The following is a 17,567-nucleotide window of genomic DNA, read 5'->3' on the forward strand; positions in this document are numbered from 1 at the left end:
CATAATCGTTGTTTCATGTCTCGCTGCACCGTTTGTTTTGCCGTTTTCAATCATTCTCGTCATTGACGTTTTGTTTCTCTTTTTCTAAAATGGCTGACATGCGCGTAATTCAAATATCAGTCAACACAGGACATGGGATCCCGTGACCTGATTTACATGAATGGAAATTTGCATGCAAATGTAATATTCAATGACGTTGCGAAGGTTGAAGCTTTTTAAGGAGAGGTTTAGAAAGAGCCCAGAACCACATTCGTGTCACGAACTATTCTCCATCAGACCCTCACTGGAACCTTCACCATGACTGAATGGGTTCAAGTTCTTGCCGCACTGATGCTCTGTCTCCACAGTAAGTACCGGCGTTAACCTTCATTATCGCTGCTGTTTGCATTGCTCGGAATTTTTTTTTTTGTGCTTGTGTTTAACAGACCTGAATTAGCAACAATATTCACAATTGCAGAGTTTGACTGAACAATAACTTGTTATTTCACCAGGTACAAACGCGGATCCTGTCCTGACTCAGCCAGGATCCATCTCATCCACACCGGGGAGCACCGTCAAGATCACCTGCACCATGTCCGGAGGCAGTATCGGCAGCTACTACACGAGCTGGTACTGGCAGAAACCCAGCAGTGCCCCTGTATTGGTTTGGAGCGAGTACAGCGGTAAAGCTTCGGGGATTCCAGATCGATTTACCGGATCTGTGGAGTCATCGAGTAGCAAGTTGCTTTTAACCATCACCAAAGTGCAGTCGGAGGACGCCGCGGATTATTACTGTGCTGCCAGGAGTAGCAGTGCAGCTGCATATATTTTCGGGAGAGGAACCAAGCTGAACCTGGACAGTAAGTAACTTATTTCTACTGAGCTTTAACATTTTCAGGGTTAACATCGGAATATCAAAAATCACTTTAAAATCACTGGCTTGGTGGATTGGATGAGAGCAAAACAGGACTATTTCTCTTATATTTATCTAGAGCTTGTGAATCAGCGTCCGGTGACATTTAAAAGATCGGCATAACTGCGCCCAATTTGACGCAGGGTTTTCAGGTTGTAAGAGAGGACAGAGGCAATTTTTAAAGATGATACCAGTGCTGCAAGGTTTTAGTTGCAAGAGAACGAGAGTGAAGCTCGGTCTACTGCAAGTTTACGGGATGATCTGCTTGAAATGAGCATAGTTCTGAGCAAAATGAAAACAGAGATTTTCACTGATCGGCCAGTCGGTAACCTGAGGACATCAATTGAATGTCATTGGTAGAAGGGCGAAGGGACTGGATAGGATATTTTCTTTACCCAGTGGAGTGTTAGGACTGCAGTGTCCTACCTCAAAGAATAGGGCGAGCAGAATCAGACTATCGTTTAAAAAGAAAGTGGATAAAACTTTGACAAAGGAAAAACAAATGGATGGGAAAAGGACTAAGTGGGCGCCTTTCAAAGGGTGCGATTGGCCTGTTTCTGGCCATGATTCCTGAATCCCACAGGGTCTTTGAGATCGGAATACCGCGGCCCTTTTCGGCACAAAAGGCATAAACACAAATTCAAAACTTTCATTCTACTGAGAGTAGTACCGGAATTTAATCATCATTCTTGGATTGAGACTGCGGAAGGATAGTGTGGCGACTTGCTGTAAGTCACTCTCACTCGTCTCCAAACTCAATGAAAACCGCTCAGTACATGATTCTCAGTCCGACATTTCGCATTAATCCCCGCTGACTATAGTAATCACACTGTTGAGCTCAGTTCAGCTGGTGATAACCACACACACTGATCGATTTTCTGCATTCCGCAATAACAAACACCAATAATTGACATGATGCCTATTTTCTTAACAAGTCAGGGGCTCATTATCTTCCCGCCCAATCTATTGTGTAGCAATGTCTCGGAATCGGTATCAGATTCTTCCTGCTGCTCTTGTGCTCTCAATTGCGCTTTGCTGTCGGTTCTGTGGTTAGTGTGAGAGGAGTAATATGGAAAATGCACATACTCTATCGCTATTTTGACTTGGTTATTCGGTGGCATCACAGCAAAATGGGCGAAAATGAGATATAAAACAGAACATGCCACAGAATATTTTCAATTATTCCTTTTCAAAACGATCGCTGCTATTAACTTTATCGTTCGTTGTTTACTTGCTTGCTCTCGCCATAATCCTAAAGGTCCAGAGGCATCTCTCCCCATTAGAGAGGCAGTTGGTGATACATAGTTTGAGGATCACCACTCTTCAAGTTTGGGACAAGCCTCCATGAGCTAACACAGCCGGTAACGGGATTGAGCCCACGCTGTTGGCGTCATTCTGTCTCATATTCTAGCCGTCCACCCAGCTGACGCCCAGTTCGCTGCAAAACTCTTGTATTTAGACAATAATATAAACTGATGGTAAAACCTGTGCAATAATCCCACGAGATTTCAGATATTTCAGTACCTGAATTTTCAGTTAAACTCCGGGTGAGGCTTGGAGATTATACAAACTCTGACAACAGGGGTTGGAGGCACTTGTCAGACTAATCGCAGTTTCAGTCTCCAAATTAATAACGTCAGGAAAGTGAGGCGAAGTTGTCGGTTCCAAGGCGAAACTCTCAGAATGGCAATAGATTGTTAAACCGTCACGGTCACATCTAGTGCTGTTGAGACGCGCCGATGTCGCTGACATCACACCGCAACATCAGAACCAATTGCAGAGGCTCGGCCTCTCATTTTCGGATTGAAAAAAGTAGTGTTTCAACCTTTTCTTCGTTTCTTCACATTACATAAACCATTTTACTGAGGTTTGTCATTGGCAGCTGGTGCTTGTAATACATGGTGCGAAGGGTTATTTAAAAGATATGAGATTCTGAGAGTTCGGCTTTAATCTTCTTACACTTGGTTATATTTCGTTGTTGCCTTCATGGGAATATTTCGATTGAAGAATAAGAAAAAAAAAGAACGAGCTTGCATTGTTATGCCGCCTTCCACGACCTCAGGACATCTGAGCGCACTTCATAGCTAATTTCGTGCTTTTTAAAGGACAGTCACCCTTTGTAATGTATGAAACTCGGCAGCTTATTTGCGCAAAGTCCCACAAACATCACAGGCCAGATAATCTGTTTTAACGATGTTAGTTGAGGGATGAATATAAACCAGGTCAGGTTGGCTTTATTACTTGCAGATTGCACTGCAGCCTCACAGCTCCAGGGACCCGGGTTCGATTCTGGGTACTGCCTGTGTGGAGTTTGCAAGTTCTCCCTGTGTCTGCGTGGGTTTCCTCCGGGTGCTCCGGTTTCCTCCCACATGCCAAAGACTTGCAGGTTGATAGGTTAAATTGGCCATTATAAATTGCCCCTAGTATAGGTAGGTGGTAGGGAAATATATAGGGACAGGTGGGGATGTGATAGGAATATGGGGTTAGTGTAGGATTAGTATAAATGGGTGGTTGATGGTCGGCACAGACTCGGTGGGCCGAAGGGCCTGTTTCAGTGCTGTATCTCTAAAACTAAAAAAAAATTGAGGTTATATTATTAGACAATATAGATATAATAGTTCACAATAACAGATGTTATTTAGAGGAAACAGTTTCCGTTTAGTGAAAACGTATGAATTGTGACCCACTGACCCCAAAGAAGTCCCCAAACAGCGTAATTAGAATGTGATAGAACAGTCTTCTGAGGTTTTAGGCAAAAGAGTCACCGTCGGACGAGCGGGAAACCTTGTGGCAGCGAGAAAGGAGCAAAGCGGCAGAAATCCAAATATTAGTTCAAGATTCACTTCCGTCAAAGCAAGTGCAAATCGTTGGTTTAACAGTTTGGCCTTAAATGTTTGGCCTTAAATATTGAACAATCTTTGCTGTCAGCATTGCCTTTAATATTCTCTAATATGCCCTAATTCTGATTTATTGATTATTACGATTCTTTTTAATCTTTATCTTATTTTCTGAGCGCATTATTTTGGTTAGATTCAAATTTCTCTTAAGAATTTGTATGCGTTTCTTGCCTTAAGGAAAAGTAGGAATCTTTTCTCAGGTTATATATTCCCCGGGACTGTTGGCCCCAGCTTTTGGACTCTAACGGGATTCCGTTCTGTTAAACTCATTATAGCTATTTAATGTAATTTTAAAAGTTTTCAAAAATGTCAAACATTGATTCCGACTTTTATGTGGATGAAGAATGGATCTACTTCAATTTATTTCTGATTTTCAGATCCACGGGTCCCCTCGGTTTCGGTCCTTCCGCCTTCATCAGATCAAATCGCAGCAAAGAACACGGCGACCCTGGTGTGTTTGGTGAGCGGGTTTAACCCGGGAGCTGTGGAGATTGAGTGGACTGTAGATGACAGTGTGAGAGGGAATGGTGTTGAGACCAGTCGGATCCAGCAGGAGACGGACAGCACGTTCAGTGTGAGCAGTTATCTGACTCTGCCAGCCTCAGAGTGGAACTCACACGAGCTTTACTCCTGTGTGGTTAAACACGAGACTCAGGCAAATCCGCTAAAAACAAGTATCTCGAGGTCCAGTTGTATCTGATTCAAAATCTTATGTATTGATTTGTTATTCCAGCAGCAAAGTTTCTTTACAAATATATTCCGCAAACGGCCATTACATGCTTGCTTTTCAGTGGAACATTTCAAATCAGAACAGTGGTGCAGTTTATCCGGTGGATTCCGCTGTCTGTTTTTTTACAGTGTGTTCACCCTGAACTGATCAAAGTTTCAGTGTAACCTTACAAACATCACAGTTTAATAAAACGACTATTCCGCTATCTCATGTGTTGTTATTTTTCTGTGCCGTTGGGTCTGAAACAATTGTTAGCAACTTCCTACATGTGATTAAATAGCGGTTTTATTTTTGCAACATTCTGCACATTTTGTGTAAAGCCTTTGCCATCAGTCAAAATAATCAGATTATGTACACGAAGACGTGGAAGTAATCTGGCAACATATTTTCAAAGATAGACCTGGCTGAATTTTGTTCCTGTCGGGATGGAGCTGAACCATTTGTCAGTGTTTCTGACACGAATTCAAAGCACTTGGTGCAAGTGTTTCTTAATCATCTGGTTACACAAATTCAGGGCAAACCCCGTGACCGCCTCTCTTTTGGAGACCCCGCACTTAACGCGCGGTGCAATTCCTGACACTGCATTCTTTTTTCAAAATTATCCGATGACTTTAAGTGGTCAATAATGGTTAGATTGAATCAGGTTATTTTAGAAGCAAGTCATAACTAGAGATTCCTTGAGGCCTTTGACCGAAACCAGCTCATATAACAGTCGCGCTTTTTAAATTCAGCCTCACACAAATCACCAACTCGGTGCAGTATCCCTTTAGCATCTAGCCTTCTTTGTTCAGACTGATGTAGGTCTACGGTACATAAATCGTTAAAAGTAGCATTATTAGTTGTTAAGGCCATAGCGAGTGAAAACAAAGTGCCAGCTAATTTCTATTGGAATAGAATACAACAGCAGGGGGGTTTATGTTAGATTTATACAGAACTGTGCTCAGCATTGGACTCCATACTACAAATGATACTGAAGGACTTGAGAAAGTGCCGAACGTATCTGCAATGTTGTTACTCGAATTGGGATGATGCAACTATCAGGTAAATTAGCATGTTGGGCAATTTTCCCTTATTAAGAGAAGACTGGGTATAATTTATAGAGGGCTTTAAAATTATGAAGTGCGACAGGATAGACGTGCAGAAACTGTTCCGACGGTGCGTTAGACCAGAACAGTGAGGCGTAAATATCAGATCTCCACGGTCCGATGACATCAATAGTTTACTTGAAGATACGGATTGGTGCTTGATTGGGAGGTCTTCCAGCCCAGCTTTTCGCCATATATATTAATGAAGTCATACAGAGTTATATAAACAAGTTGCAGATCACACCAAATTCGGAGGTCGAGTAACTTTTGCCTCTCCTCAATGGAAAAAAAACCCTCTCAGAAATATTAAAGAACCAAGGGGCTAGCAAAAATGAGGAACTGAAATAAATTAGTATTCGTAAAAATGTAGTACTGGGGAATGATTAGGACTGAAAGTTGATAAATCCCCTGGAACTGATGTTTAACATGCCACACTGTTGAAAGTGTTGGCTGGAGAGACAGTGGATGCGTTGGTGATCATCTTCCAAAATTCTATAGATTCTGGAATTGTTCCTGCAGATTGAATGGTAGCAAATGTAACCCCACTAATTAAGAAAGGAGGGAGAGAGCAAACGGGAACCACAGACCTGTTTTCCTGACAGTAGTAGGGAAAATGCTAGAATCTAATATAAAGGATGTTATAACCAGACAGTTCCGAAGAAGGGTCACTGACCCGAAACGTTAACTCTGCTTCTCTTTCCACAGATGCTGCCAGACCTGCTGAGTGAATCCAGCATTTCTTGTTTTTGTTTCAGATTTCCAGCATCCGCAGTATTTTGCTTTTAAGTTAAAAAATAATGGTAGGATTCGGCAGGGTCAATAGGGATCTGTGAAAGAGAAATCATGTGACAAACCTATTAGTCTTTGAGGATGTATCCAGCAGAATAGATAAGGCGGAGACATGGATGTGGTGTGTTTGAGTTTTCAGAAGGCTTTTGATAAGGTCCCATACAGGCTGGTCAACAAAATTAGAACACATGGGATTGGGGGTAATATACTGGCGTGGATTGAGAATTGGTTAATGGACAGAAAACAGAGAGTAGGAAAAAACTGGTCATTCTCAGGTTAGTAGGCTTTGGATCACTGCTTGTGTACCAGCTAATCACAATCTAAATCAATGGTTTGGATGTGGGGGCTGAATGCAATATTTGCAAGTTTGCTGATTAGACAAAACCAGGTGGGCATGTGATTTGTGAGGAGGATGCAAAGAGTCTTCAAGGGGATGCAAATTGCTTAAGTGAGTGGGCAAGGATATGGTTGATGGAATATAATGTGGAAAAATATGAGGTTATCCACTTTGTTCGGAAAAAACAGAAACGCAGAGTATTTCTTAAATGGTGAGAGATTGCGAAGTGTTGATGTCCAAAGGGACCTGGGTGACTTTGTTCATAAGTCATTGAATGCTAACATGCAGGTGCAGCAAGCAATTAGGAAGCCAAATGGTATGTTAGCCTTTATTGCAAGAGAATTTGAGTTTAGCAGTAAAGAAGTTTTGCTGCAATTGTGTAGAGTCCTGGTGAGACCGCACCTGGAGTATTGTGCGCAGTTTTGATCTTCTTACCAAAGGAGAGTGTCATAGATGGAGTGCAATGAAGGTTCACCAGACTGATACTCAGGATGGCGGGATTGTCCTGTGAGGAGAGATTGAGGAGACTGGGCCTATATTCTCTAGAATTTAGAATAATGAGAGGCGATCTCATTGAAGCACACAAAATTCTTACAGGGCTCAACCAAGTTGATGAAGGAAGGATGTTCCCCTGGTTGGCTGGGGGTGGGAGGGGAATGGTGGAGGGGGTCGGCGGTGGTCTACAACCAGGGGACACAGTGTCAGAATAAGAGGTAGGTCATTTAGGGCAGAGCTAAGGAGGAATTTCTTCACTCAGAGGGTGATAAATGTGTGGAATTCACTGGCCCAGAATGCTTGGTCATGAGTATCTTCAAGACAGAGAGTGATAGATTTCTAGACATTATTAATATCAAGGGATATGGGAATAGTGCAGCAAAATGGCATTGTGGTCGAAGATCAGCCATGATCTAGAATAGTGGAAGACCAGGATCGAAGGGCGCTGTGGCCTACTCCTGCTCCTATGTCCTTTGATCCTAAGGTTGAAATTGAATGCTGACAAGCTCAGAAGTTTAGTTTATGTTTAGTTTAAAGATACAGCTCAATTGATCGGTTGCTATGCCCTCGATTCTTCGTAGTAACAAATAGTGAGAAATTATTAAAATTACATGATCGAGTCACAGATTAATATCGACCTGATTACAAATATGTTGCGAACACACAGCGTGAAAGTTGTTTTCAGTCAGCATACCTGTTTGTGCACATTGTTTCATGTCTACTGCTAAGATAAACAGCTAGTGCATGTATTAGATATTATCATTCACGTAGCTGCCGCCCAACCCCCACCTGCAGTAGGATACCAAACAATTTGATAGGGCCTTGGTGAGCAATTTCTTCACTCAATCTTCATAATTCTGTACCCCAGAGGGCTGTGACTGCTCAGTAGTTGAGCTTATTTAAGACAGAAATCGATAGTTTTTTGGATACTGAAAGAATCAAGGAATTTAGGAGTAGGGCTGGAAAGTGTATTTGATGTGGAAGATCAGGCAGGAAAATCATTGAATGGCGGAACAGGCTCAAAAGCCCAAATGGCGCGATGCAATTTCTATTTCTTTTGTTGCTTTGTTCTCATTTCTTTGTTTTGTAGCACCACAGTGGGCAGTCTGAGTGAAAGAGATTTCCCTTCTCTTCCCAGCAGTGTTGCTGTGGAGCAGCCCGTAGGCAACCGCCCCACCATGACAAAAGCAAAATACTGCGGATGCTGGAAATCTAAAACAAAAACAGAAAGTGCGGAAATACTCAGCAGGTCTCGCAGCATCTGTGGAGAGAGAAGCAGAATTAACATTTCAGGTCTGTGACCTATCATCAGACTGGCAAATATTAGAAATGTAATCAGTTTTAAGCAAGTAGAGCGGGGTGGGGGTAAAGAGAACAAAAGGGGAGGTGTGTGATAGGACAGAGGGCCGGAGAAATTTACTGACAAGAATGTCATGGAGCAAAGGCAAAGAGAGCGGGCGAATGGTGTGGTGAAAGACAAAGCATTAATGCAGAAAGAGTGTCAATGACAGAATAATGAGCAGCCCTAGCCAAAAGCACAAACGTGAAAAATCCATTTTAAGGCAGGCACATGGTTAAAAAAAAGATAAAACAAAATATAACAAAATAATTATAAAAAGGTGGCCAGTCATGCTCTGAAATTATTGCACTCAATGTTCAGTCCTGGTGCCGAATCAGAAAATGAGGTGCTCCTCCTCAGTGTTGCTTTGATGTTCACTGGAACACTGCAGCAGGCCCAGGACAGAAATGTGGGCATGGGAGCAGGGGTGTGTGTTGAAATGGCAAGCAACCGGAAGCTGGCCGACTGAACGGAGATGTTCCGCTGTTTCACCTCTGGGTTAATTTTCTGCGAGCCTTCATCAGTTGTCTCCTTTTCTGGTACTTGTGATTTCAAGCCAGTATTCTGATGTACTTGTACCAGTTATACGAAACGTAATCAAAATCTCCAGTTAACGTTAACCATAACTGCAGGTAATAAAAAACAAAGTGTTGTAAATAGCAGCTCTGGCAACATCAGAACAGTTCTGATGAAAATCCACAGACCTGAAACGTTAACTCTGCTTCTCTCTCCACAGATGTTGCCAGACCTGCTGAGTATTTCCAGCACTTTCTGCTCTTATTTCAGATTTCCAGCATCCGCAGTATTTTGCTTTTATAAAACTGCAGGTAATCTCGCCATTAATCAATCTTAACCAAGACAGCATTCCAATTAAACTCCTCAAACACAACATGAAGGAGAGTACAAGGGCTCTCTAGAAAATTCAGGGCTCACTATTCATTTACATAGATGTTGGAATTTCTTTGGGATTTATCCCACAAGTGATCAGTGGATCGGCTCCTTCGAAAATCTCTTGTTCGGTCTATCAGCAGAATGGCCTGAATAACGGCGAGGATGAAGAGACCGATCTGGCACATCAGGGCAAAGTTATAGTAGCAGTTCTAACAGAGGGAGAAAACATCATCCTCCGCTAGAGAGAACATCCGCCTGTCTCTGCAGCTCCGCCTTTGAGGAGCAGTTTATTGTTCTTATACTGAGATTGGTCTTCCTGTTTGAGAAACCAGGATCTCAGGTAGAAGTGTTACAATCACAACTCCCTTGATTACTGACCAATGACACTCAAGTATTGCAGAGGTTCAAACAATCCATTGAGAATTGCAGATCATTTGCTCTTGTTCACTTTGATCTTGGTGAGGGTGGCCGCAAAATGCTTTGGAATTGTGCTTACATTCATTCAGCTCTTGACAGCTGCAGTCCGTAAACGTCCCGGAAAAGCAACAAGTTACCGGAACTGGAAGACCGCCACAGGAACTAAGAAGTCTTCTTGCCATTTCACTATTGGCATCGTCTGGACGAAAATTAGTGGGTTAGCTCGAAAAATAACGCATTTACAAGCAGCTGGTTGTGACAAGGAAAAACAAATACACTAAACGTTAGGGCTATATGTGGAAACTACAGGGCCCGGTAAAACATAGCCCGAGATACTTGCACAAGTAGAATCGAATGTTTATCTGAAAGTTATAATCAAACTAATGAGACGTGATCTTCAAACACAGTGTCAGGTACAGAACACTGCCATAAGTGTTAGATTTACTGTTCATTCCTTACAGCAAAATTACACTAATGTTCCATTTCTGTATTTCAAAATAGCGTTTGAGACCAGAAGATTAAGTTTACATCAAAACAGCTTTAAGGCAAAATAATTAAATACAAGCACTAGAATATACTCCGAATATCTCAAATCTTGAAGGATCAGCCCAAACAAAAATTATTTCATGGAATAATTTAAAGAGAGAAAAATCCCCCAAGTAACGTATAACCACATTTACACTTCCCAGCGTTCTAGCCTATGACCCTCCATTCAAGACAACCAATTCTGCTTAATCACATCCTAACCTGGACCTTAAATGGTCTTTATCACTTTAAAGTCCTTACTCTCTTTCATCCCGGCCAGTCCTCGGTATGGCCATCATGTGCACTCCCTGAAGTTCACACCTGCCCTAGCTCTGAACTTGCATCTTCGTCTCCTATTCTGCTCATGCCCTCTCCAAGTTCATCTTGTCCATGAAACCAACTGCTGTCCTGAAACTATTCAAATTAAACTGGTGACCACGCAGTCTACCTTCCTGGCCCCGATGTTGTTTGATATTGTGAGTGGTTCTCTCTCCTCAGGTACTTTCCCCATCTTCAAACCTATCGTCAGCATCCGTCTTCTAAAACAATCACCCTTACCCTCTGTCCTTGCAAACTGCTGACCCATCTTCAACCACCCTACCTCTCTGAACTCCTCAAGTGTGTTGTCACCTCCCACATCCATGGCTAGCTTTCCAGCAACTGGACATTTGAGTTGCTCCAATCAGATTGCTGCCCCTGCCACAGTAAACACCCTCATCAAAATCACAAATGGCATCATTTGTCATTGTGACCACGGTAAACTATTCCTGTTCATCTTTCTCGACCGGTCTTCAGCCTTTGGCACAGTTAACCAACCATCTGCCTCCAACACCTTTCCATCGCTATCCAGCTGGGTGGGGCCGCCCTCACCTCGTTCTATTCTTATCCATCCTGCCGTAGCCGGAGAATAACCTGCAATAGCTCTCTTCTCACTCCCATGCATTATCGCTGGCGTACCCCAATACTCTATCCTTGACTCCCTCCTATTTCTCATCTATATACTGCCTGTTGGGGACTTCATCTGGAAATACCATGTCTGGCGCCACATGAACTCTGATAACATCCAGGTCTGCCTCATCACTCGCTCTCTTGTCCTCTCCACTGTTTCTACTTTGTTATATGGCTTGTCCGACATTCAGCACAAGATGAACGATAATTTCCTCCAACTAAATATTGGAAAGAGGGAAGCCATTGTCTTCCATCCTCATCACAAATTCCAGTCCATCGCCACCAACTCCTTCCCTGTCCCTGGCAACTGTCTGAGGCTGACCCAAACTGTTTGTAACCTTGGTGTTGTATTTGAGCCTTCCAGGTGCTTGTGAACACACAATCCGTCACAAGACTGTCTAATCCCACCTTAACATTGCCCGACTTCACCCCTGCTTCAGCTCATCTGAAACTGAAACCCTTATCCATTCCTTTATTTCCTCCAGACATGACTATTCCTACTCTCATCTGGTCAGCTTTCCATCTACCACACTACATAAGCTTGACTTTATCCAAAATTCTGGTGCCCATATGCTACCTCGCACCAATTCCTTTTCACCCATCTCCCCTATGCTCACTGGCCGACATTCAACAATGCCGTAATTTGAAAACTTTCATTGTTGTTTACAAATTTCTCCATGGCCTTTTCTCTTGCCTGTTCCATAACATTCTGCAATCATACAACCCTCTGAAATTTCTGAGCGCCTCCCATTCTGGCCACTTACACTGACCCGATTTTAATTACTCCATTATTGACAGCAGTGCCTTCAGGAGATGAGGTCTTAAGCTCTGGACTTCTCTGTCAAGCAGAACTGCCTCTCTTCCTCTATCTCCTCCTTGAAGGGGCACCTTAAAACCTATCTCTTTGATCAACAAACCCTGTTCGAACATCTTCTTTTGTTGTTCTCCATAAACTTTTGTTAGACTATGTTCATATAAAGCAGCTGGGATGTTTCACTGCCTTAAAGTACTCTATAAATGCAAGTGGTTGTTGTTTTAATAGTAAAGTCAAGTCAGTCATTGCGATTTCTGATACATTGCTTGTCTATCGATCACTCTAGTTTGCTTGTCAGCCCTGCTTTGCTAAATCAATGAATAGGAGGAGAATACTACCCAAACGGGACTTTTGGCAGCTTTCCCTTTGGGAAATTGATCTCTTGTGAAGCTCATTGGCTAAATATGTCTCACAGTGAGCTGGATTTTACATTCAGTTTGAAGGCGGGTTCTTTGGCGGGTTGGGCCGGAGAATCAGCACAAATTCATCTACCAAGGAACCTGATGCCTCCTGCCGGATTCTGATTTCCTCGGAGGCGCCGAAATTCCATGGTGGCACTGCCACCGCTCTGTGATGAGACAGTAATTTAAATATGTTAAATACAATTTTGCATTAATTATCATATAATTCACTGCAATCCAACTAGCTGTTAGCAATCTTCTGCATGACATGTGGCACTCGCGTGCTTTCACTTTCCTGTCTCTGAAAAGCTGGCAGCACCGAGGTGTGAGACCTTGGTGCTTCCAAAGGTTTGGTAAATTATGCGTTGTTCTCCTGTTGAACTTGTTTTAACTTCGGACATTACCACTAAGGCCAATCTGCAAAGATAATTGCCATAACAGCCGAACATCTGTAATTAGTAAAAGATGATGATGATAATACAGATGTAGGGCAATATGATGAACAACAAGGTAGTAGGTCCGAGAGTGATGCAGTGATATTGGCTAGGATTCAGTTAGAAACACAATAAACTTGAAGCAGAAAAAGTATGAAGAAATCTTGAATTGGAAAAAGAGGAAATGGAAAAAGAAAAAAGCAATAGCATTAAGAAAACTTGAACTTCAGAGTGAGAGAGAGAGTAAAAGAGAAGACAGGGAATTTAAATTAAAAGAAATGGAACTATGACAAAAGAGTAGGCCTGAATCCAGGGAAAATTCAGGTCAGGAAGAATCTGAGTTTAGATCATGACTCAGTGAGAAGTTGTTCAAATTTATATAGGCCCTTCCTAAGTTCGAGGAAAGGGACGTTGAGGCATTTTCCATATCTTTTGAAAAAATAGCCAAACAGATGAAATGACCGAAAGAAAGCTGGACATTGCTCATGCACGCAGGCTGGTAGGCAGAGCTCATGAAGCTTATGCCATGCTTTCTGAAGAGGCTTCTGCAGATTATTAGATGGCAAAAAAGGCTATTCTCACTGCGTATGAGTTAGTCCCTGAAGCTTACTGTCAGAGGTTTGAGAACTTACAGAGAATGACTAGGCAGACATATTTAGAATTTGAGAGGGTGAAGCAAATGAATTTTGACCGTTGGATATGGGCATTCAAGATAGAAACCACATATGAGGACCTTCGAGAATTAATTCTCTTAGAAGAGTTGAAAAACTCCATTCCTTCCGTAGTGAGAACTCATATAGATAACCTGAAACTTTTGAAAGCTAGGCAAGCATCAGAGATTGCTGATGATTCTGAGCTTGTGAATAAGCCAACCTATTTTGTCCATCACCCCCATAAACCCGAGAAGGATAGAAAGTGGAAGAGTAAAAGGAAAGCAAGTAGCCGGGCACAAGAAGGAACAGCTGGGAATGCCCCAGCATCACCTTCTCAGGTCAGAAAGGAACGTGCTGGGGTAGAAGTGAGGTTCACAACCCAAGGTGTTATCATTGCAACAACAGGGGTCATCTTCATTCAGAGAACTGGAAATTGCGAGGTAAATGCATGGGACTTGTTGGGGTAAGCAAAGTTAGTGCAGAGGAAACATTCCCCGACTGAGAGTACAAAGACCAGGCTTTAATGACAGCTGTGAATGTGAAGCCAGATACTAATACTAAGAGGATTGTAGAGGTTAAGAATAAAATACCTAAGAGTTGTAATGATCTTTTGACAAAGGGGAGAGTAACTCTGTATTCTGTAAGTGAGGCAGGAAATCCTATCATTATACTCAGGGATACAGGAGCGACCCAAACACTCTTGCTGGGGAAAGATAGGTGGTTTTCACCAGACAGCATCTTGAATGCTAAAGTTTTAGTAAATGGAATTGGTGGGGTGTGTATACCCGTACCTTTGCATGGAGAGTGACTTAATAACTGGGATAGTAACTGTTGGTGTTGTCCAGAGTTTAATAGTAAAGGGAATTGATCGACTCCTCGGACATGATTTGGCTGGATCAAAAATATCAGTTTTTCCTATAGTTACAGAGGAACCATGTAAAGTTAAGGAAATGGAGCAATTACAGGACCACATTCCAGGAATATTTCCTGCATTACCCGAGCAATGGCTAAACAGGATCCATTGTTGGAGTTAAAAGGGACACCACAAATAGATAATCAGGCATCAGAAACCTTATTTGGGGCTTTAGATAATCCAAATGAGATGTTTAACAGATGGTCTATCATTGCAGCACAGGAAGCTGATCCAGAGATCTACCAAATAGTATCAACAGCTTTGTCAGAGGCCGAGGTGAAAGGAGTTTTGGAAGGTTATTATATGGCAAATGGGGTTTTGTGGAGGAAATGGAGACTGCCTCACAGACATGCTGACAAAGACTGGACAGTTGTTGAACAGATAATGTACCACCTAATGTACTTATCGCCAAGGATTATTAAGGTTAGCACACGACATTCCCTTTTCACGACATAGGGGAATTCAGAAGACCAAATCATACATAAGCAAACATTACTACTGGCCAGGTCTTATAAAGGTGTCAGACAATTTTGTAGGACATGCCACAAGCCCTCAAACAGTGGGAAATCCACACCTACAATTGAAAGTGTTCTCAAGTTGCTAATTGTTGAAATCCATCGTGGAAGAAGGAAAGCATCACCTGCTACTGGAGTTAGACTATGGACTGTTCTACTGTGGAAGAACCTTTTCTTTTTGCATCGGACGGGTGTGAGGACTTCAAACAACATTGGACTGTAAATTTGCAAGGACTCTATTTTTTTCTATTTTATATGTTGTTTATATCTTCATAATGTTTAAGAATTTAGTTCTTCTAATTAAAGCGCTAATTTAAAGACACCTGATTTGGTTAACCTCATGCGGGGGGTTAATAGATGGTACAATTTGCCTGGGTCTTTCTTTAATTTGGAAAGTTTTAAATGCTATGTTAGGCAATCTGTGGAGCAACGGGATTGAAATTAACAGTGCGTTTCTGCTACCACAATCAGAATCGTATATTTTGATTGAGGGTTTTGACTGGAGTGATCAGTCATAACATCGCACAGGCCATTGGTATGCTGAAGATGCGCTTCCACTGCCTCAATAGATCTGCTGGAGCCCTACAGTATGCACCACACAAGTTTATGATCATCGTTGCAGTCTGCTGTGTTCAACACCACATCATGGCCCTGCAAGATGAAGAAATATGAGAGCATGAGACATCCTCTGACGATGAGGACACAGAGGGCAAAACAAGGACAGGCACAGATGGGTAATCAGACAGCAGTGATGGAGGCCAGACATGATGAGCAGCGAGCAAGGAAGGCAAGGCAGAGACTGATAATTGTGCATTTCCACAACCAACAATTTCAATAAAAATGTTTGCGAACAAAACTCACCATCGTGCATGCAGTCTCAAGTCCTCATCCTCGATTACGGCTATCTCTCCAGCATGACTGCGACCCTGAATATCCATATGTGTCAAGATGTCTTTATAACCCGTTTGTCATAAAGTCATAGAGTCGTAGCATCGTACAGCATAGAAACAGGCCCTTCGGACCACCGCATCCATGCTGACCATAATGCCTAATTATACTAATCCCACCAGCCTGCATTAATTCCATATCCCTCTATGCCTTGCTCATTCAAGTACCTGTCCAGATGCCTCTTAAATGTCGCTACTGAACCTGCCTCCACCACCTCCTCAGGCAGCTCGTTCCAGATATCCACTATTCCTTGTGTGAAAAATTTACCCCTTTGATCCCCTTTAAACCTCCTCCCTCTCACTTTAAATCTATGCCGTCTAGTTTTATTCACCCCTACCATGGGAAGCAGACTCTGGATCTACCCTATCTATGCCTCTCACAATTTTATATACCTCTATCATGTCCCCTGTCAGCCTCATTCGCTCCAGGGAAAACAGACCCAGCCTATCCAATCACTCTTTATAACCCAAACCAGGCAACATCCTTGTGAATCTTTTGTGCACCCTCTCTAGCTTAATCACATCTTTCTTGTAGTGCGGCGACCAGAACTGCACACAATACTCCAAATTGGGCCTCACCAACGTTCTGTACAACTGTAACATGACGTCCCAACCCTTGTACTCAATGTCTTGGCTGATGGAGGCAAGCATGCCATATGCCTTCTTCACCACCCTATCTACCTGTGTTGCCACTTTCAGGGAACTATGTACTTGCACCCCAAGGTCTCTCTGCTCAAGAACACTGCCCAGGGCCTTGCCATTCACTGTCTGTGTCCTGCCCTGGTTTAACTTCCCAAAATGCTTCACTTCACACATGTCTCCATTAAATTCCATTTGCCACTCTCTTGCCCACTTTCCCAGTTGATCTATATCCTGTGGTAACCTTAGACAACCTTCTTCACTGTCCACCATACCACCAATTTTGGTGTTATCTGCAAACCTACTAATCATGCCGCTTACATTCACATTCAAGTCATTAATATATATGACAAACAGAGGGCCCAGCACCGATCCCTGCAGCACACCACTGGTCACCGGCCTCCAATCTGAAAAACAACCCTCCACTACCACCTCTGCCTCCTATCGCCAAGCCAATTTTGGATCCAATTTGCGAGGTCACCCTGGATCTCATGTGTTCGAACAATCTGGACCAGCCTACCATGCGGGACCTTGTCAAAGGTCTTGCTAAAGTCCATGTAAAGGACATCCATCGCCCTGCCCTCGTCAATTCTCTTGGTCACCTCCTCGAAAAACTCAATCAAATTCGTGAGACATGATTTCCCATGAGCAAAGCCTTGCTGACTTTCCCTAATCAGACCATGCCTTTCCAGATGCATATAAATCCTGTCTCTCAGAATCCCTTCCAATAGATTTCCCACCACTGATGTAAGGCTCACCAGCCTGTAGTTCCCTGGCTTATCCCTGCTGCCCTTCTTCAATAAGGGCACAACATTAGCTATCCTCCAGTCTTCCGGTACCTCACCCGTGGCTAACAATGATACAAAAATCTCTGCCAGGGCCCCAGCAATCTCCTCCCTTGCTTCC

General features: G+C 42.8%; 1 protein-coding gene across 1 annotated transcript; it reads left to right on the forward strand.

Moving 5' to 3' along the window:
- The first annotated feature begins 230 nt into the window (after nucleotides 1-230).
- LOC137383012 (immunoglobulin lambda-1 light chain-like) lies at nucleotides 231-4,724 on the forward strand. The gene is made up of 3 exons (XM_068055601.1): nucleotides 231-346; nucleotides 492-839; nucleotides 4,167-4,724. The coding sequence occupies exons 1-3, from the start codon at nucleotides 298-300 to the stop codon at nucleotides 4,487-4,489; spliced, it is 720 nt and encodes a 239-aa protein (XP_067911702.1). The 5' UTR covers nucleotides 231-297; the 3' UTR covers nucleotides 4,490-4,724.
- Nucleotides 4,725-17,567: the final 12,843 nt, after the last annotated feature.

This window comes from Heterodontus francisci, chromosome 23 (genome assembly GCF_036365525.1).
Source record: "Heterodontus francisci isolate sHetFra1 chromosome 23, sHetFra1.hap1, whole genome shotgun sequence".
Classification (NCBI taxonomy): domain Eukaryota; kingdom Metazoa; phylum Chordata; class Chondrichthyes; order Heterodontiformes; family Heterodontidae; genus Heterodontus; species Heterodontus francisci.